We start from the raw sequence: 22384 nt of genomic DNA, 5'->3' as shown, positions 1-22384 counted from the left end.
CCATGGGAATTCCAATAGATTGTTGGAAGACCAACATAGATATTGTCAATCAAAAACTCAAACATGTTTTTGATGTCAAATTTAGAGAACTTGTGTGTACAATCAGAATGTTTTTAACAAAATAATTTTGCAAATGACCATTGACAAAGTTAGTAAATTTAAGAGTTCCATTTTTATTGAAAAAGCAGCTGTCAAGGATATCGAAAAGCCTGGACTTTAATTTATCATGGGGAATGGTTGTGTATAAAGTTGAAAAGCTGTAAGTTTTTAAGCTGTTGATTTCGGTAAAATCTTGATTTCAAATTGTCCAAAAGTTCCTTAAATTTTTTTAGTATCCACATCTGATTTACACCACTTCTTGGATATATTGTTGCACGGTACTCTTGAAGTTCTCCTTCACTACCGTTAATGTCTTAGTGAGGATTAAAGAAAGAGGCTTGGTTGAACATTTACTGGAACCCGCTTTGTACCTTTGTTTGTAAGGATTCTTATGAATATCACGATACTGATTTAGAAGAATTTCTCTCTTCTAGAGATGAGATTCCTTACCTGCTAAATGTAGGATTCTATGAATTATACATATAGTGAAATCAAAACACAACCCATTTATCAGTGATCTCAGTATTTTTGTTTCTTCGTTTCCATGTTATTCTGTATGCAGAAAATTGCAGTTCCTGAAAGTCTTTTTTTTTATTTTTAACTACCGATTTGCATTGCATTTCATATTCACGATTGACATAACAAGGAAAAGTAAAGGATTTTCTTTCAAAGGTACGTTCAAATTGCAACCTTTTAATTTTTTTCCGAGAAAGCCTAGAAAAAAAATTGATTTTCTGATACCCAGAAGTAGCTTTAGGTTTACATATTCGATCTTACTATTGTTTTGACAAAGCAAAGAAAACAATTCGACTGAAACACATAGCATGGAAAAAGTATCCATGTCAACTTACAAATATTAATCATTGATTTTTTTATTTTTCTCAGAAGAAATCGTTGAAAAAATACCCAACGTGTCGCCTCAATTTCGAAATTTATTCATCGCTGTTAGAAATAGGAAATGAAAAATCAATTTCAAATGTAAATTCGGTAGTATTATACATATTGATCCTAGATTAGAACAGGCTTTGTTTAGCTAGTATCAGAAGAATATAATAAAATATGTAACAACGTATGGAAACAAATGCGTTGTCAAGATAAATTACTCATATAATTCCCAAAGCAAGGTTGGATAGACAGCTTACTTTTATTCCTAGTTTAAATGCAATGACATTATCTCCACAATTTGAAACCATAAGAAAAGATAATCTCATTGGACAGAAAATCTGCAAAATAAATATTGCATTTAGAGCATTCTTTTCATTTTCGCACGCACGTCTATGGACCTAGCACTTAAGCACAACTCAGTTATATACATGTATTGTCAATCAGTAGTCTTTCTATCTTTTACCAGTGAGTCTTTCTTTGCATCAAAATAATTGTATTAAAAAGGCTGGCACACCATCACATTCAAAAAATATCATAATCACAGTTATTTCATCCTCACAAATATCAAAATTACAGTAAACACATTGCTATAACACAGTTGAAATTATTCCTTGTAAACACCGAAAACTGTAACAGTGCAGTACAAATATTTGCTCTGAAAGGAATAAGTAGCAAAATCGTCCGTTTTGGGATCCCAAGAGCATCGACTGGTCGCCATGATACCGGGTCCTTTATTTTCTCCCAGCGTTACGTTGCAAATCAGTTTGTACCTTTCATAATTCAATGTCTTTATCTTCTCTTTAATTTGGTTACACATAATTTTTGTAAGATTGGGTGACCATTTTTTGCTGTAAATCATTTTATCCAACTTTTCGTCCACAAGTTTTTTAATTACTTCATGCACGTGCTGTTGATTGAACTTCCGTTTCGGGACCATACGATAAGTCGGTTCATATTCCTTGGGTGGAACAGTAACTGTCGATAATGTTCTTTCTCTTTTGGAAAACCGCTTAAAGAACTTTTTGGTGGCCAACATTCCGGTCAGGGAATGACCCATCTGCTGGGCGGCTTTGCCACCGGTTACCGGTTTTTTAGGCATTGGTGCAATGCTATTTCTCCTTTTTTCACTAACACTCCCCTTCCGCTCAACGTAACTCTGTTTGCGGTCTACAGAAGGGGCGGGTTTTCTCTCGAAATCCGCTGTCTTCTTTTCGAGCTCTTGCTCGGTACTAGCTTTCATTTTTGCCAACATGTTTACTTAGTGAATTTGTGGGTCGGACCTTTAGGCAGTCACCAAGGATTATATATTGATTCTACAAAAAAAATTCAAATCGCATTATGAACAACTAAAAAACAATACAATTTCTACTGGTTCAGTTTGCCAATGTGACGAATTTGTTATGATTTGAAGATCAATTCAAAATAAATAGTGTTCAATGAATACTCTACACACTAATCTTGCAAAGTAAATATTTGGTTTAGAATTGGAAAAAAAGTACAGCGAATCGATGATAAGATTTTAATAACGATTTTGTATCTGTTAAATGGCTAGGCAAAGGTTATATCAAGTTTTTCCATGTGAAGAAGATAATCAATGGGTTCTCTAATGTATAATTTTTATGTTCAAAAGGACATTGAAGAGATTTTGGTACAGTTATGTAATACCCTATAAAGAAAAAAATATCAACTAAATATCATCTTTTCCAGAATAGCAAACACGCATACAAAAAGACCAAGGACGTGTAACAGTATGCTTACTAATTACTGATTTTAAAAGGCTCTGTTGAATTAGAGTATAACTTACTGAAATGTTTAAATCTATCTAAAATAAAACAATCGGGGTATTGACTGATGTATATTGTTAATACAAAAAAAGAGATTCGGTCGATAACCCAGATTCTGGCTTGTTTCTATCCTATAATTTCAAATCCCATTTATTAAAATTATGTAGAACAAGATCATTTAAGTTCGTCGTTCGTGTAAGTCATCAACATTCATCTTTTCTAGGTTCTTCGGTGCTTTTTTATTCGTATTTGCTGTGGGTTGCTAGGTGCTTTATGCGGTTATGAAGGGAGAAGGCTAGCATATCAATATTAGCAGGTAGAATAATGATTATAGAAAGAAGATCTAATGCTAATGTAAAATAGAGCTTATTCGTAACATAGTGAATATCAAATATTAAGTTTCAGAGTACTACAGTAATCACCATCCATATTCAGTATTAGTACATGTACATCGCTGACACACAGACTGAACACTAAAGTTACCGGTGATGAATTGGGGACAGTGATACATGAATCAAAGATTTGTGTAAGAATAAAAAATAGATTAATTTTGAATTTACGATGTGAATAAATAAGAATGAGATTGACAATGCTGTACGTATTTTTCTTTAAAGATTTTTAATACTTAGGATTGCAAGAGGAAAATTGGCATCAAAATATGGATTCTAGCAAAGAAGAGAGGTACCGAAAATCAATATGACTTAGCTTGCTTTTCTGAACTATCTATTGGAATGTAATTAAACAAGAAAAAAAATGTTTTTAAAAATTTCTTATAGAGAAATTATGAACAAAACTTTTGTTATTTCTTACCTTATAAAATCAAATTGAGACAGATTTGATGCCTATTCCATGTTACGGGGGATGTTTATTATTGATATCTCTTTAGAAATGAGTCAGTCACGTGGTTCATTACTGGTTATTATCATTTAATCTAAAACTCAGCTAATTACGTGGTGTCGTGTTTGAGATTACAAAGTTATAGCTTTTGAGTTAAAGGGCTGTCTTTGACCTACAAACTCTGCAAAATGCAGCTCTTTTGCCTACAATACAAAAAACTAGTGTTTGATGGTCTTTAAACAGAACAAAGCAGGATACTTGAGTAATCGTGAATCATAAAAGAAAGAAAATTATAATTAACTTGCATACTTTCCAAATATTATATAAAATGGAAATTAACAAAAGTGTTCACTGATTAAGTTAAAGTTACATTGGAACTCGAATTTTACATTGTGCTGTTTTCAATATGATTGTGTACATGCACTTGCAGCATTCATTGTTCATACTTTTAAAAAGTTTTGAACAAAGTTTATTTCAATACACCTTTTAAATTCCACAAAATATGAAACTTACTTTACTTGAAAACATCCTCAATGTTACAATCATGTCTTTAATCTTTATTAACAAAACAAGGAAGTATATATATATATATATATATATATATATATATATATATATATATATATATATATATATATATATATATATATATATATATATATATATATATATATAATTTTTTCAGTTTCAATCTTCATTTCGAATTTATTTTGAATATCAAAAATTCTTATTGCATATATATATATATATATATATATATATATATATATATATATATATATATATATATATATATATATATATATATATATATAATTTGTAATTTTTGAAATTTCAAAAGTCTCGAAATGAAGATTGAAACTGAAATCTTTTCATGCAACAATTTTCATTTTACAGGTCTCAAAGGGATTCAATTTTCTTTGAAGTTCTGAAAAACTGTCCTATAAAAAGATGATATTTGTACGCTATAAAAGTATTTTTAAAAAACACTTATTTAAGGTTCATAAACCCTCTGCTCACTCATATAAAATGTTTCTGTAACCCTTATGATTTTTCAAAAGAAAGGTACAAACAAAGAATATCTTGCGGGGCAAAATTTGACTGAAGGGACGCTTCAACTTGACATTTTTTAAAGGAATGGTAGATATTATGCCATTAAGAGTTAACTCTCTTATCAGAGTATCGATGAACCTTAAAGAAATCGAATTTTCTTTTAATCTAGCCCTATATACCAATGTTCAATGGCATGATATGGAATTGGTAGGGATTTATGGTGTATTGTAATGATGGGAAACTTTTTTTTTTAACACTTTCCATAATAAAGTGCTTGTTCAAAGTAAATAGAAGAAACTATAGTACTGTATTAGTATAAAAAACATGTTTTTTTTCAAAAGCCTGGATACCTATTAGAGAATGTTAATCCTAAAATGTATTTGTTGATCAATTTTCAATCAGATAATACATATTATGTGCTTTTATTTGCATTTCCTGAATTTCTTGGAGATTTACTACTTTTCCCTTTATAATATGATTACACATGAAATAAGTTTGAAGAATTACCCTGGGTTAATACACGGTACTTTGAGAAATCGGAGACATCTTTATGAGCATTTTCAATCAATCAATCAATCAATCAATTCCTGATTTTCAGAACTCAAGGATCGGACTACCTAAGTAAATCAGAGAAGATTATTTTCGTAATTTTCATTGGCTGAAAGAACGTCACGTGATATTCCTCCTTTTGTGATATCGACGCGAAAGCGCGTCGGCGGAAAATGATATCGCACGACACAGCGTTCGTTTGCACTGAAGTTACGTAGAACTGACGTCATAATATAAGAAGCGTGTTTTAACCATTGTGACGTAATGACAGCCAAGTCTGTTTAGTTAGGACTGTGTCAGTGCATTCACTTTGAGTGATTATATAATATAACTATTATGGACTTTAATGAACGGTCAATATGTGGTTATAAGGACTCATGGCAATTGATATTGACCGAAGACACAGAAAGTGATAGCGACCGAGCCTGCGAGTCCTTATAACCACATATCGACCTATACTGAAGTCCATAATTGTATAATATTCAAATAGAAAATATATATTTATTAGAAACAAAACATCACCCACAAGGTTAATAAATTATAATTTGTCTTCAATACATTTTATAACATTAAAATACGAGGGTTGTCCGGTAAAATCGTGGACAAGTTGTCAAGCGTAAAAAATAATCATCACTGCGTTCTGAAATTTTCACTACTAACTAGTACTTATTTTCTGAATAAACATAGCAAATTTCAAATAGATATATATGCATAAGTAAACTAATTATGAGATTTTATATTATGTATTGTATCGCCTTACGGCGCATGGATGATAACGTCAAAGTGTCTAAAACAGCGTTACGTTTCATCTTTGCGATAAAAATAAAGTTGTTTTAGTCCCACTTAAATTTAGGAATTTCATTGATGCATCTAATTTAGTCTCGATAAACAGTTGAGGAACCAATTTGTTATTACACCATCTAAATCAAACTGAACTGCTCTCCGGTGCGCCGTAACGTCATCAAACTCGCCATTTTTCGTGTGTTGTGTTTACCACTTTCCCATTTCGAATGTTCAGGAAACTTTCAAAAATTAACTAAATGCTTTGAAATTTTTAAACAAGACGACAGAATTAATTGTGGAATCGAATAAGGATATTTTTAAACCAAATCTTAACTATTTAAATCTTTTATTTCGAATCAATACTCTCGTATTCTCTAGTAAAACCTTCGTTTTTTGACCGTGCGCCGTAGGACCGTACTCTGTGCTCATTCAAGCATAATGAACTATTTTTTCCTATATTTTATAAAAAAAAAAATTATGATGCACTTAAATATGATAAATAAACATTTTCTCAAAATTTCAGCTGAGTGCGCTCATTACTATTCGAGAAAAACGCTTTGTCCTCGATTTTACCGGACAACCCTCGTATTTTTATGTTGAATTTTCTTAATATATACCTCTGAAAAAGGCTCAGTATACTCTTTATATGAAAAGGTATTTATATGAAAATGCAAATATTTCTTGTGGATTTTATTGTTTGTTTTCAAGTCTACAGTACACTTCGCGAAGAAAGAAATTGATCCTTACGTTGCGGGTTCGAATCCCACTGTAGGACGTTGGGACCGGTCCCTCGGATAAGACCGTTTAAACCGAGGTCCCGTTGGCACGAAAAAGATCCGTCCCTGCTCAATGGCCCCGAGTGCGGAGTATAGGACAAAATTTGAAGCTCTCCATCGGCAAGGGGTGGCGTCTCCATATGAGTGAAAAAATCTCGAGAGGGACGTTAAACTACATACAAACAAACAAACATTTTTATTTGTAATTTTTAAATGCAATCATGGATATTATGTAGGGATGGCAATCCGTAACCGGTTAATCGATTAATCGGTCGGAATGATGCTAATCGGTTAGAAAATCCGAAATCGGTTAGTCGGAAAAAAAATAAATTACACTGTATATGTTAATTTAAAAGCAGTTTCTATAAGACTCCTTCTTTTTTTAAGAAAGGAAACCACTGCATAGATGTTCATTTAGTGCTTTTACACAGTCATCTTATAATAAAGAATATTTGGAGTTAATTATATCTCTTCAGATTGAGATCGCAGGGGTTATTGGTCAATTTGTTAATATGTGTTAATATTACTGTTCATAAAACATAATGCCGTTATCCAGATAGTGCTGTGATTTTTTAATGATATAAAAAAAACACCACCATTAAGCACTTTTAATTACCGGTATAGTTTGTCAATATTTTGCCATTATCTATTAAAATATATTATAAGAAAGAGCGTTGTAAATTGCAAATATTACATAAAGACATAGTATAGACATAGTTTTGATTATGGTGACAATGCAGAATTAACTTCTTTAACATCTGCGTTGGAAAATTATCCCTTTTGATTTCTCAAACAAGATTCATGATTTTCTTAATATTTTCTTGTCTTTTGAAATTAAAATAAAACATACTCTTGTGTATATAAGATTCCCCGATCAAAATGATAATCAGAATGTAATTTCTTTAACGTCTTTTTTAGCCCTCTTGTGTATATGAAAAGAAAATGTTAAAATGTATCTTTATCTTGATACGACTAACCGGTTAATTAGTCGGAACGTTTTGCGGTTAACCGATTAGCAATTCTGCAATTCATTTTTTTTTAAAATATAAAACCCTATCATAATAATTTTCCATGATCTTTTTCATGTATATCAAAATGCAAATCTTGCTGAACAATATCCCGTATATAAGAAACATTTTGACGTTTGAGAATACCATGTTTATTGTTTTTTTCTAACATCTCTGCAAAAAACACACATTTCAATTTAACAGAAATGTTCAAAGTTACAATTTCTAAAGAGAGGATGCACTGGTATTATTTCTATTAGTACAGTCGTTGTTGATTATATATCTATTAGATGAATTACATGTATTTGTTTAATTTTCATTATATCATATGTGATACGATGATACAGTGGATTGATATAGGCCTAGTGATTATCAAAATTGATCTAAACTTTTGTTTTAACTCAAGTAATGCAGAGGAAAATTTTAGTGGATTTTTGATCGGGTGTGTTATTGCTGTATTTCTGATCGGGCTTGATGTGTCTAATTTACTTTTCCAGCAGAAGACAGGAAAACATTTGAGGAGATTTGTTATGAGTTTTCTACAAAACATTTACACTGATGCATCTTTGACTCAGGTAACTATAGAGATTTACTGATTGTAGATGAAATTCCACATTCCCACACGTTCTAAATACACGTGTACAGCATATTACCATAAATGAGTCATAATATGTTTTACGGTGTGACCGTTGGGGCGAGCGCAGTTTATTTACTATCATAAACCTACACATGTACTGTCTATCATTCAAGAAAAAGACAGCAAAATGAATAAAACAAAACAATAACAAGGCCGTAACTAGGCTCAAATTTTTAGTGACGCAAGGGTGCTGGGCATTCCTAGTCCCAGACGGGCAACTAGTACCTTATGGTCAGTGACGGGGGGTTCCAGAGGGAGGGAGGGGGATCCTGAAACCTGGGTATTAGAAAATAAAAAAAAACCTTAGAAAGTTTTTACGTTTAGAATTGTCGCCCGAATGGCACATTGGGTAGAGCGAACGCTCTAAAGTCGCAGACTAAGGAGTTGATCCTTACATCGCGAGTTCGAATCTCACTGTGGGATGTAGAGTCCGGTCCTTCGGTGTATGTCCCAGTAAGTGATGGCACAAAAACAAATAATTCTCTCACTGTTTAATCATCTTCAGTGACCCTGACAGCCCAATACAGATTTTAAACTTGCAGTCCTACACCGACAAGTAGAGATGTCTCAATGAATGAAAAAATCTTGGAAGGGATGTTAAACAATCAAACAATATACAAAACAAACATTTGGATTATATTTTTTTAAATATTTTACATTCGTTCTAAATGACAATGAGACACCGGGTGAGATGAACGATTTACAGATATTGAAACAAAAGTTGAAAATATTAATTTAGTACGAAGACACACATAATTCATAAGTTCAATGCAAAACTTTTACACTTAAAAAAAAAAAAATTAAAAAAAAAATTTAGTGAGGCATTTGCCTCACTTGCCTCAATGGTAGTTACGGCCTTGAATAAAGAGAAATCATTTCCCAAGCAGGGATTTACCCAGCTTTTTTGTTTTACTACCGTTTTATATGTAAAGGGGAAAAATGAGAGCTGCAGGCTCGATATGAGCATGATGAGCGCCAGAGGCGCGAGTATTCTAGGGGGGTCCGGGGGCATAATAAATTGAAAAATCCTGCATTCTTAGAGCTTCTGAGGGCCATTTGTAAAAAAGGCCACAAAAACTTCACTTTTTAGACAAAATATTAAATAACAAAAAAAAAAAAAAAATAATAATAATAATAAAATAAAAATTAAACCAGGTCAATACTTTATTTAATTTTTTCTCTCAATATCTATCACAAATCAGTTCAGTTTTTTCCTGTTTCACTACTAATATTGTTTTTGTTGTTACATTTGATCCATAGTGATATAAGCACTCATCTACACTTTTCTTTTTAACTCTGCAATCCAGACGTATATTTTGACATCATGGACATGGCACATGTTTACCGATCAATATCAAAAAGAAGCTTGAATATTCTATTCTCTCTTTTAAAAGCGTTTGAATGACTAGGATGATAAGTTAGGATATGCTGTTAAACTTCAATCGGACAAAAACGGAAAATTTCAGTACGATGTTTTAAATTTTCTCTGTTTAATCAAGAGAATTTTCTATCTGAAAAGGGGAATTTTTTCACTTTTTCAGGAGGGGAAAGATACCGTTTACCGGTAGTGAAAACAGCCTTGATAAATCCCTGCCAAGCATCGGGATCGAAATTCCAAACTTCTCGGAAGTTTCCGACAAAATCGGAAATACCCGAACTGTTGAAGTGACGAAAGTATGACGTCAGATAAAAAGTTCTGTTGACTTAGGACGCAAACGCTAGTTTTATGGAAAAGAGATTGCATTAAATCGTTCTTTTCAAGTAAGTTGTTGCTATGTTTTAGCCACCATGTTGCTATGCACCGCAACATGTTTTCCGAGTCTCACGGAAGCAACCGACATAACTTCGTCAAAATTCGTAAGTTTCCGGTGACGTCATTTGTATCACCGAAGGGCAAGGTGAAGGCCGGTGTTGTGGCATGGGGGTATTTTTTTTGAATAAGGTAAGGCAAAATCATTTCGTTAAGATTTCGGTAAGAAACAATGTTCCTTTAATTTTTTTACTGTTTTTGGTTTATTCGCGCAAAGGACATTGGGTAGTGCAGGAATTCTGGGAATGTTGCACAGAGAAATTTGGCTGACGTATGTACAGATTTCAATCCGAATTTCCTCTGTTCATACACGTTAGTCTATTGAGCTCGCTGCGCTCGCTAATATGCATTTTTACACTATATATTTCATTGAAATAAGATTTCATGTAGAAAAAACTTTATTTTGAGGTAAACTTTAGCTCAAGTTCCATGATTTTTTTTCACTGAATCATGCAAAATTGTTCAAAGTTTCTTGTCTAAAAATGCTAAACAAAATGATACACAAATCATTGAGAATAAATTAGGAAATTTTCAAGACAAAATTTGTAGCCTCAAATTACTATGATTTCATAACAAATTCGAGTCTTAAATTTTTATATCTCACTTGACGTTTGATATATTAAGAAATAATGTGTATAGAAACTGCATAGAATTCTGCATTTTTTTTGTATTTTAGTCATAAAAAAATGAGCAACGAATTACACTGCAATAATATTTTAGAAAAATGCATTTTTCAATGAAATATATAGTGGAAAAGTAAAGTTATTACTCACTTATGGCCAATTAATCCAGATGCTTTAATTATCTGGAAATTTACTGGGGAGCACAAGTGTCAGATGTGCCAAACTTTATGGTACCCCCTGCTTGAACAGTTGGAGGGTATATAGTGATCAGAATGTCTGTATATCTGTCTGTCTGTTACGCTTTGGGGTACCTGTCTATTATCCACAACACTGAATGAAATTTAATGAGACATTTACAGAATCTTTGTTACATAGTGCCATTGTGCACCTTCTTTTTTAAATTTTGATCCGACACATATTTTGGGTTTCCCATAGCAAAACATTTACACTACCATTCTTTCTATATTGAAGGATAGCCATCTCTTATCCACAACTCCTCCTATACCAATTACTGTAATAAATTTTAATGATACTTTCACAGATTCTTTATTACGTAAAGTCATTGTGCACCTGTTATTTTACTTTTTGATTTGACTTATTTCAGTTTTTGCAGAGCAAAACATGGAATTTGCTGGCATTTCAATCATATGGAAGGGGGTATCATTTAGTGAACTCAGTGCTAATAGTACCTCTTGTTTTAAAATAATTTACAATGTGTTTTTTTTAAAATATCTGGTAGATAACCTACTATACATGTTTTGTTTAACATTAAATTTTTCATATAATTGTATATTTTTTGTAACAATCATTAGTCATTGTGTGTATTACAGGGAAATGATTTACTTCTTTTAAGAATTTGTAGTCAATCCTTTTGTATTAAGATATTTGAATCAACTGATTCATATGAAATCATGCAAAAAATTATCACATTCCATACTGTAGTTCTTACATTTAATAATATAACAATCTGAAAATTGAAAACATTTTGATGTTAAAAAATAAGATGTATTTGTGAAACATTGACACCCCAAATTGTTGAACGACAGTTCTTGGTAAAGGTTTTAAAATGCAAGTTAAACTTCAATGTAAGAGATCAAAATGTTGAAACCAAAAGAAAGGTCTTGTTACAAGGAATAAACATGTGAAATATGAGAGCTCTACTGTCTAGCGCCAAAGGCCATGGCTAAGGTTAAGGGACACAGATTTGAAGTTAATGCATTCTAAAACAAGATGTGTTTGTGAAACACTGATACCCATGTATGGCAGATTATGACTAGGGTTGAATTTTCTCAAATACATGTCAAACTTCAAAGGTCAAGATTTAAACTAAAGGTCAAAAGTGTTGGTACCCAGAGGTTGATCTTGTTACAAGGAATACACCTGTGAAATATAAAAACCGTAGTTCTAGCCGTTCAAAAGTTATGGCCAAGGTTAAAGTTTTTAGGGTCAAGGTCAAAAGGACAAAAATATTTATACCCACTAAAAGGTCTCTTCACATTGAATGCACATGGGAAGTATGAAAGCCTTAGTTCTAACTGTTCAGAATGTATGGCCAAGGTTAAAGATTTTAAAAGTGGGTCAAACTCGAAGGTCAAGGACAAAAGGTAAAAAATATTTATACTCACTGAAAGGTCTTGTCACAATAAATACATGTTAAGTACGAAAACCATAGCTCCAACTGATTAAAAGTTATGGCCAAGGTTCAAGTTTGGAATTTTTATGTCACTTGTTGCTATCTGTTTTTGTCCACCCTTGTGCGATGTGCATCGCTTCTCGTATGTTAACATTTGAACATTTTCAGCTTCTTCTCTGCAGCCACTCAACCAATTTTGACAGGCTCACCGCTCTATTGATAATTTAGTAAAAATACATAAATTCTTTAAAAATATTCTTCTTTGCTCCTGGATATTAAATAAACCAAACAAGTACATAGTTATGTTTAATCAGGCTGCTTCTTCCAAAATTATGAATTTCGTGGCCATAGCGTCAGGTGTTCTGGTGTTAGGGCAGGGCTCTATTGATAATATAGTGGAAATGCATTTGACAATCTTCTTTTCTGCCCCTGGGTATTAAATAAACTATCCAAGTACAAACTAACTAAGTACATAGTTATGATAAGCAAGAGTGTCTCTTCCAAAATTGGGAATTTTATGACCACTGGGTTGGGGGGTTTTGATGTCAAGGTGTTGCTCTATTGATTGTATAGTGAAAATACATTATTTCTTTAAAAATCTTCTTCTCTGCTCCTTTGTATTAAACAGCTAAGTACATATTTATAATGAGCAAGAATGCCTTTTCCAAAATTGTGAATTTTATGGACCCTGGGTTGAAAAATGCATAAATTATTTAAAAATTTTCTCTGCTCCTGGGTATTAAACCAATGAACTATGTACATAGTTATGATGAGGAAGGATTCCTCTTCCAGATTTATGAATTTCAGGGCCCCTGGGTCAGGGGTTCTGGTGTTAGAGCGGGGCTCTAATGATTATATAGTAAAAAAAGCATTAATTCTTTTGCTCCTGGGTATTATGCTAATGATCTAAGTCCATATTTATGATGAAGGTGCCTCTTCCAAAATGGTTAATTTCAGGGCCCCTGGGTCAGGGGACTAAGGGGGGTTACATAGTCTGAAAATAAATTAATGCTTTGAAAACTGAGAATTTCCAAAATTTTGAAATATTTGGCCCCAGGGTCAGTGGTTCCTGTGTGGTTAGGTGCACAACACAACTGGTTATAAAGTGGATATGCTTTTTCTCTTTGTTACTCTGATTTACCTCTGGGTATTAAGTAACCAAAGTAAGCATGCTATTGTATAGTTATGATAAGCAATACTGCCACTTTCAAAATTATGAATTTTATGGTCTCTGGTTTAAAACACGAACCAAAATCAATTGTTGGAAAGTTTTTACATGATACTTAGGCGACCTATAAGGCCCGTGTGCCTCTTGTTTTGTAAAAGTAGGTCAAACTCCAAGGTCAAGAGGTCAAATTTGGAGGTACCTAAAGAAGAATAGAGATTTATGATTAAATACAAAATCGACAATGAAATTTTGTTCAGGCCCCTTTAAAATTTAGTGGACAAAATGCCAAGATCAAGGTCATAGGATAAAATTTCTTGGTAGCCAAAGGAAAATGTCATAAAAATTCATTTGTGGAATACGAAAGCCATAGCACTACATGTTCAAAGCTTATTACCAAGGATAGAATTTTCTAAAAGTAGGACAAACTCCAGGTCGAGGTCAAGAATTATATTTTTTTTCTTGTGTAGGTCAAATTCTAAGGTTAAATCTGCTGATACCCAAAAGAAGGTTTTGTCACAAAGAATATACAAGTAAATAACAATAGCGCAAATGTTATGGGCAAGAATAAGGATTTTAAAAGTAAACTCCGAGGTGAAGACAAAAATTCCAAAATATCTGTATGTACATCATAGAAAGCCCTCATCACTTCTCTCTCTCTCTCTCTCTCTCTCTCTCTCTCTCTCTCTCTCTCTTATTCCATTATTCTGAGACTACTATTGCGTTTTCCATCATATACTCCTGTAATAAGCTTATACTGTTTAAGAAGTCGCACGTGATGGAGAATGTTGACCTTTATTTCTCTGTAAACACAGCGCCAGGTCTGCTAGTGGGAACTGTTCAAATTCCCATGTTTTATATTTGAAAATATTTTATAAAGGGGATGTGCCGAAAAATATTATCTATTGAAAACATTACATCACATCAATAAATTATAGAAACCGAGAACAACATTATTGTTAATTTTTTTTTAGCTCTACTGGTCAGAGACCAGAAGAGCTTATGCGATAGTAATGCGTCCGGCGTCCGCCCGTCTGTCCGTCTGTCTGTCTGTAAACAATTTTTCAAAATGCTACTTTTCCTACAGTTTTGGTCTGATTTCAATATAACTTGGCACACAAGTAGACTACACTAAGATACATAATTCTGTGTATCGGTTTTTGATTTCGATGAACGGTGTTGCCGTGGTTACTAAAAATAGAAATTTCTGTGAAATTCTTTCAAAATGCTACTCCTCCTACAGTTTTGGTCTGATTTCAATATAACTTAGCACACAAGTAGATTATACTAAGATTCATAATTCTTTGTATCGGTTTTTGATTTCGTTGAACGGTGTTGCCATGGTTACTAAAAGTAGAATTTTCTGTGAAATTCTTTCAAAATGCTACTCCTCCTACAGTTTTGGTCTGATTTCAAGATAACTAGGCACACAAGTAGACTACACTAAGGTACATAATTCTGTATATTGGTTTTTGTTTTCGATGAACGGTGTTGCCATGGTTACTAAAAATAGAAATTTCTTTGAAATTCTTTCAAAATGCTACTCCTCCTACAGTTTTGGTCTCAATTCAATAAAAATTGGCACACAAGTAGATTATACTAAGATTCATAATTCTGTTTATCGGTTTTTGATTTCGGTGAACGGTGTTGCCATGGTTACTTAAAATAGAAAATTCTGTGAAATTCTTTCAAAATGCTACTGCTCCTATAGTTTTGGTCTGATTTCAATATAACTTGACACACAAGTAGACTTCACTAAGATACACAATTCTATTTATGGGTTTTTGACTTCGATGAATATTATTGCCTTCGTTACTAAAAATAGAAATTTCTGTTAAATGCTCTCAAAATGATACTCCAAATACAGTTTTAGTCTGATTATAATATAATGTGGCATGCAAGTAGACTACACTAAGAACATAAAGAGACTGAATCAAGGATCATTATTCTATTTATTGCTATTGTAAAGTTTTAAATACCTACTGCTTAAGTACCGGTAATTTTCTCTTCCTTTGCTATAAGTACAAACCAGTAGAGCTTCAGTCTCGACAGGGACTTCAGGTTTTACAGACTTTCACTTTTTCCTATGTCTTCATTATGTAAACTATTTGATGTGAACGTTTTACAGTTGCACGCTCTCTCACATAACAATATGCTACGAAAAATGTATTTATTTTATTAACCTTAACCTTAGTTTTATATAATAACTACCGTATTGACAGGAATCCGAAGGTGACGATTTGGCGTGTGGACTCAGTCACGTGGTCAGATAGAAATCGTGCTGATATTCAGCAGATATTTTTGGTCAATTCGTCGAATATTATCTCCAACAAAACATGCGCTATGCAATACATTACATAACGGTACTGAGCAGAAGATCTTATTTAGTTCACCTTGTCAGCTGTAAGTAGAATTATATCATCTAAATAAAGAGCTCTATCCGCTGTAATTAAGAATTGTGATTTATGAGGTTCCTGGCAGTCAACACGTGAAGAATAGTCAGATGATGAGGACCGCAAGTCTCGCATAAATCTATTTTTGATGGAGACCCATACGGTAAATTTCTTAGAAAAAATAATAATTATAATGTGGTTTTATTTTCCATAGACTTTTTGTAATTATTGCAGCATAACTTTTAAAATCATGATTTTAATAGAGTTGAGCTTTTTCTTATTTTTTCAAATATTTTTTGCAGGACTTTAGTAAAGGCCCTTTTGCACTAATGAATGCAAAATAGTGATCTTTTAAACAGACATATAAACAGTTTTATTACAAACTGTTGCACATGGTAGTACAATTTATCTGTAAGATACGAAATGTATGTTGTATAATTTTGTATCGTACACTTATTTATTTACTCGATATTGCCTTTGAAGGTTCATTTTGTGTTGATGTCAGTGATTTAGATAAATACGTAGAATTTTGTTCTTGTTCTTTGTAATATTTTGAGCCTTTCTTTGATATTATAATTATTTTTGTGCATAATTTCAATACTTTGTAGATTTTTATAAAAGTTTCAATTTTTATTTAAGACAAAGACCCCAAAAGGGGTATATGCATATGAATGCAAATTATACAATAAAATTATGACATGAAAGCTTGAAATTCCATGCATGAATGAGTGGCACTAATGTTAATTACAATATACATTTACATGTATATATGTAGTTCAAAACATCAAGGTATAAAGGCCTCTTCTAGCATGAAATAATTTATATGTATTACAATAAATGTTACACTGTGGTTTTGTTATTTTTAATTTATTTAATACTGACAATAAAATTTTGCCAAAAATGACGCTTTAATAATGTCAAATAATTTATTTTAAGTTATCTCTCTTGAGTCGCGTCTCGTTAATATTTCGTATAACAGAGCAAGTAGTGATGCCCAGTATGCGAAACATGTGCCTGTCCTGGGCATCTGTTATTTTCCAATGATTTTATGTTATTAAATTTACGGTACACTAAAGTTAATCCAAAAAGGGCAGACAAACTTGAAAATTTATGTTGTCCATTTTCTTTCTTTCTTTTCATTAATTGTGCCCGTGACTTGTTTATACGCTACAATTTGTTCCCATATACCATTTCATTTCTTTGAGGAGTGAATAGAACTTGAAATCCTTAAAGGTTCTAGTTAATTTCCTCAGAAATAGGTAGGAATTAAAAAAATATTTCTAGCATGTAAATCATGTAAATGTGTTAATGCATTAATTATTTTTTTCTGAAGACTACATCTTTTTGCTATCTTTTTAATTTGTCCTTAAGGTTAGCAATCATGCATATTCTATGAAAACGTCAAATGACTCCCTGGTTTATATTGTTGGTAACTTTGAAGAATAGTCTCTTAAGGAGTAAAAGTAATTAAAAATGCTATGGGTTATTTATCAGTCAAAACTTTTTATGCCATAAAATACCGACAAATATAAAACTAGAACATGCAGTGCCAACCAACTACTTAAAAATACTATGCTAGCAAATTGTCTGTATTAATATCTAGAGCATAAATAAATAAATAAATGCATAGTACATATATATCTCACTTTGTTTTCAGAGAAATGCAATGACTTTTTTTGGCTTATTATTTATTTGTATTTTATATGCACCATATACGAAAATGCATGCAACTATAAAGTGAACTTTTGTCTCGTGTCCATTAGGTGATGATTATACGGTACATCTGCAAATACGGCTGCGTTTTAATATAATTTTTTCCCATATTTATGTTTTCATCCATAGCAGAGCATTCGTTTTAACATTTCAGTGTTTAAATATATTAAACATCTGTTCTTTTCTAGTTTACACACTTAGGTCTGTACATTCAAATCACAGGCACATAACGTTATGATTTTTTCTTTTTAATAAAAAAAATATATATATACTCCTGCCAATATAATAAATTATAATTCATAATTAAAATTTATTAAGTAAATTGGGATATATATATATTTTATATTTAAAAGAAAATTAGATGATATCGGGTGCATGTGATTCAAGTAAATTATTTTACGTTACTTCGAGAAATATTTATTCTCGATGAAACCAGTTTTCGGCGGAAGGCTGATTTAGGCTACTGACCTTTGAGCAGTGTGGATTTTATTTATGCTACTTGCAACACTAAATCCAGTGAAATGTACAATTTCTTTTTCTTTATTGTATACTTTTATATTCTTTTAAATACCATTTCAAGATCAAATTTTTGTTTTTTAATGTAACAACATGAATTTTTGAGGAACCTTGATTAATAAAATCTGAGACTTAAATGCTTGTTCTTTTTTTTTCCGCTTGAAGGTATTTTCAACGATTCTCATATACTAGTATTGACTATTGTATGAAGTTAAAACGAGGATATACCATACTGACTTCTGATTTCTTGAACTCTTTCAATTTCACGCCTGATAAGGGCGACCCTCGCCATCCCTCTTCTCTATTTTCAGTTTCATAGATGCATGTATATAAAAAAAAGTGAAAACTGTATTTGATTTCATGGTTTTATTAAGTACCATCAAAATATAAATAACAGGCATAGAAACAACCCTCCCAGGCCAGCTGGGGAATTCGCATGGCACTTTCGGTAACAATATTAAAATAAATTGACTAGTGTGTATGTTACATATACAACAAAATAAATTAACAGTGAATCAGATAATATATATAGTTATAATAAGCACCAACGGATATAACAATTAAGTGGTTTTCTGCGATTTTCATAGGAAGCAAATCAATGAACACAATTTTTTTTCAATTTAGTATACATGTACATATGTGTGCTGTATTAAGCTTAATTTCAGAAATCTCAATTAGGCTTTTCGTTAAGAATTAAGTATCGAGTATATGCAATTGCGTATATATATATATAAAATGATCATAAAAAAGATCTACAGTAATTTCATCCGAAACCAGTCGTTCAATGTGCAAACTAGGCACAATATGCAAAATTGCACTCTTGATTGATAATTACAAAACTTTCGCTGCCAGTATAAGTAAACTTAAAATAAGGAACAGTGAGTTAACGGTGGGTTGGTGGCAGTTACATATCAAAATATATCAAGGCTATGCTTTTAAATAAAGAACAACTGTTTCAAATACTTGTGTTTTATACAAAACAGTTCATACTTTCTATTTTACACTTCGTCTTCCTCTGCATTGTGGCCACTAGGAGCGGACAGCACGTGCAGTCTCGTATTTCCAAATCGGTCCAGCCTGCCTTTTGGAAAAATACGACCAAAGACCTAAACCTTCTGACTACGAGTATGCAAAATTTTGTTGCATATTGCTTTGTTCCAACATGAAAGCAATTTTGTTTGCAGTCAATTCAACGGAAAGGTTAAGTCTATAATGGATCAGATTAGAGCCTCGTATGGCTTCATTGCCGGACAGTTTTCAGAGCGACAATTTCTTAAATATGTCGCTTCATGTGCAGCGACAGGTGGTCACTTCTAGAAAAGGCTCTTTCGCAGAGATGGCACTGGAATGGACGATCGCCCGTATGTTTTCTATAATGCCTTGTAAGTTCATCAGAGCGAGCGAATTTCCACCCGCATCCTTTCCACGTGCATGCGTATGGTTTTTCACCTGTATGGGTGCGCAGGTGAGCCTTTAGGTGGGAACTCTTGGTGTAAGTTTTACTACATCCAGGATGAGTGCAAGTATGACTGGTTTGGCGTTTTCGGCCCCATGTTCTTCGGCCTCTTTTCTTTGGTTGGGCGGCAGATGAATCGACAGTCGGTGGTGGCAGTAACAAGTCTACAAGCTGGGGTGATGACGGTGGTGTAATCATCTGGTGTGGGACCTGCAACATATGCTGTTGTTGCATTTTCTGCATGTATGGATTAGTGTTCATCATATATTGCTGATTCTGAAGAGGATGGATTTGCTGTGGCGCCATGCGATGGAAGTGACTCTGTTGTTGCTGTTGCAGCATCTGAAGAGGTGCGCGGTATTTTGGGAGATCGTTTTGCATTTCTGGAGAAGATGGTGGAGACATATTGCTAGGAATGTTAACTGGATAATGCATTTGTTGATGTGGTGTTGACACAGGAGTAGCATTGCAGGTCAGTCTGGGCATAGTCATCACGGGGGATTTATTGCCCATATAAGAACCACAAGAACTAGAAACAGTTGCATGTCCAAATTCTTGTTTTGGAACAATGTATTTGTTGAAGTCCATTTTCATTGTTTCCATTTCGGATGGCAGACTATTGTTCACAGCATTGTCAAATTTAATATCAGGAATATCTAAGAAGGTAGAATGAAAGTCTGGTAATGGATCGCCAGTTATCATGTTAGGTTGAGATTGCTCTTGCTTGATTTTCAAACAGTTTTCTTCTGAATATAAACTTTCAACAGTGTTTGCAAGAATAAAGTCATAATCCAGCAGCTCATCATAACCGTCGTTTAACTCGCATGGAGATCGGTTTCCTGCAGGGTCCTGAGTCTCCTGCTTTCCCGGCAAATTTGTCGCTCTCATTTGGTCAAGAGCCTGCAGCATGCCATTTTCGTATGGAGTGTTGTCTTGGTACATCATGGATAGACTCTCTATATCATGCCAGCCCTGAAACAAAGTAAAAAGAAAGATTAATTTTATGAATATTTATCATCTGAAACATGGAACAAACAACACAAAAAGTGAAACACGCTTATCAAATTGTGGACGTTTACCTGATCTGCACATATTAAGTAATCTAAATTAGAGAATAAGCCAGAAAAATCAAACATATTCCCGACCATCTCGTCCTTAAACTCCATCGTTCAGAGCAAAGAATGAAACTGCAATAAGTCGGTTTGTTGCATGCTTTATATAAGGAACATGTGATTAGATACAGTCCGTGCAACTATACATCACGGTTGATCCGATTTGCGATGCTACTAAATTTGAGACATTAATTATTACAAAAGATGAAACCTCGTAAGCACCCATTAAGCTCATTTGTTTCGGTCTTATTATTAAAAATAAGCTGCTGACTTTTGCACCTTTCGGTCGAACACGTTTCTGAGGAAAATGTGACCACGAAATCAAGCGACAAGTATTTTAATTCAATATTTTGTAAGACAGTATTTTTTTAATTCATCAATTTTATTTAGAAGTAATTAAGTTAACTTACCGACTGCATATCAGTATTTTCATTCATAGGTGAGTTAAGTCCTTGCGAGTAACCAATGCCGGACTCCAACAAAGTATCCACGTTGATCATGGTGGATATCACTTAATGTAAACAAAAATTTGTGTATCTCTTGTCGACTATTACAATGTATTATGTTCTGATCGGATTAATACAGAATGAAGTACAGAAAGCAAAGTAACATCTATATACCTATCCAAAAATACACGCCGTTTAAAAGGTCAAACTTTCAACTACCAATGAAAGCACGGCAAAGTTCGTCTATTTTTAGAGACCTATATAAATGGCATAAGCGATCGTAGTATAGTCAGAAGTTCGGTGTAAGTTGTCATGACCGAACGTCCCACATTAATAACAAACAGAACCTGCTGTATGTGATACACAGCACGCAGACTCTGTTTTATCTCAATAGTTCAATCCTAATATTTCATATCTTATCAATTTTATTTTCTAAATGTTGCATTAGTTATAGACAGAATGAAACTAGAAACGCATATCGTGCCCAATGACCCAGAAAAGTTAAACGGAATTGAACGAATCCTGTTACGTGAAACACCGAGTAAACCTTCGATTTCCGGACATGCATTCGTATGCAATCGGCAATTGCCGCATTCTTGCACTTGGTTTTTTCAAGCATCGCTAGTCGCTAATTATAGTTTGCTAAATATAGTGCAGTATATAAACGTTTGTTTGATGAATACAGCCTATTATATGTGATACGTTGCTCGGTGTGTGAACATGCATGTTATGTTTTGGCATCTGATCTACATAACTCTCATAAGATAATGCACCAGACACAAAAAAATGTTACTTCACTCCAGGTCATTGTAACTTTATTGAATGTCATATATCATATATAAGTAAGTTAGGTAATGGGAAGGGCAGTAAATTTACACCTGACATGTGTACCTTATACAGGTACATGGTCCAGTCACTAAATGAACATCAATCATTCATTTATAAAAGAACCTGCATAATACAAAAGAAAAAATTATATACAATACAGAATTATTTTGGGCTCTAAAAATTTTAATTTTCATTTCAGTTCATCACGTACATTTTCTTCCACAGCTTGATAAAAATAATTAAGTATATGCTTATATTTAAGAAATATGATTTAATTAT

At 32.9% G+C, this 22384-nt stretch overlaps 2 protein-coding genes and 1 long non-coding RNA gene across 5 annotated transcripts; 1 reads left to right on the top strand and 2 right to left on the bottom strand.

The window, feature by feature from the left end:
- Positions 1–1018: 1018 nt before the first annotated feature.
- Positions 1019–12677, bottom strand: LOC134228786 (dynein light chain Tctex-type protein 2B-like). Of its 3 annotated transcripts, XM_062710479.1 has the most exons (3): positions 3579–3834; positions 3398–3433; positions 1019–2297 (listed from the first exon to the last, which is right to left on the bottom strand). In XM_062710479.1, exon 3 carries the CDS (start codon positions 2234–2236, stop codon positions 1589–1591), a length of 648 nt encoding a protein of 215 aa, XP_062566463.1. In that variant the 5' UTR covers positions 2237–2297; positions 3398–3433; positions 3579–3834; the 3' UTR covers positions 1019–1588. The 3 variants fall into 3 exon arrangements, with proteins under 3 accessions (XP_062566463.1, XP_062566465.1, XP_062566464.1); XM_062710481.1 differs by lacking the exons at positions 3398–3433; positions 3579–3834 and adding an exon at positions 12469–12677; XM_062710480.1 differs by lacking the exon at positions 3398–3433.
- On the top strand, positions 8245–16565 carry LOC134228787 (uncharacterized). Its single transcript, XR_009984072.1, has 3 exons — positions 8245–8348; positions 15864–16197; positions 16337–16565. It is a non-coding gene; the product is annotated as an uncharacterized LOC134228787 (long non-coding RNA).
- A 2049-nt stretch (positions 16566–18614) lies between these two features.
- LOC134228785 (Kruppel-like factor 3) lies at positions 18615–21433 on the bottom strand. Its single transcript, XM_062710478.1, has 2 exons — positions 21242–21433; positions 18615–20691 (listed from the first exon to the last, which is right to left on the bottom strand). Exons 1-2 carry the CDS (start codon positions 21329–21331, stop codon positions 19537–19539), a joined length of 1245 nt encoding a protein of 414 aa, XP_062566462.1. The 5' UTR covers positions 21332–21433; the 3' UTR covers positions 18615–19536.
- Between the last annotated feature and the right edge of the window lie 951 nt (positions 21434–22384).

Source organism: Saccostrea cucullata, unplaced genomic scaffold (genome assembly GCF_032062105.1).
Source record: "Saccostrea cucullata isolate Sc308-1 unplaced genomic scaffold, CSIRO_AGI_Scuc_v1 ctg155, whole genome shotgun sequence".
Classification (NCBI taxonomy): domain Eukaryota; kingdom Metazoa; phylum Mollusca; class Bivalvia; order Ostreida; family Ostreidae; genus Saccostrea; species Saccostrea cuccullata.
The sequence above is the reverse complement of the archived record's forward strand: the minus strand, read 5'-3'. Positions and strand labels throughout refer to the sequence as shown.

Bases quoted from the DNA above. Each gene is read 5' to 3' on its own strand.
- LOC134228786 (XM_062710481.1), bottom strand. From the start codon at position 2,236: ATGTTGGCAAAAATGAAAGCTAGTACCGAGCAAGAGCTCGAAAAGAAG.
- LOC134228785 (XM_062710478.1), bottom strand. From the start codon at position 21,331: ATGATCAACGTGGATACTTTGTTGGAGTCCGGCATTGGTTACTCGCAA. The intron at 20,692-21,241 runs GTAAGTTAACTT...ACTTTGTTTCAG, and splicing joins AAAATACTGATATGCAGTCG to GGCTGGCATGATATAGAGAG.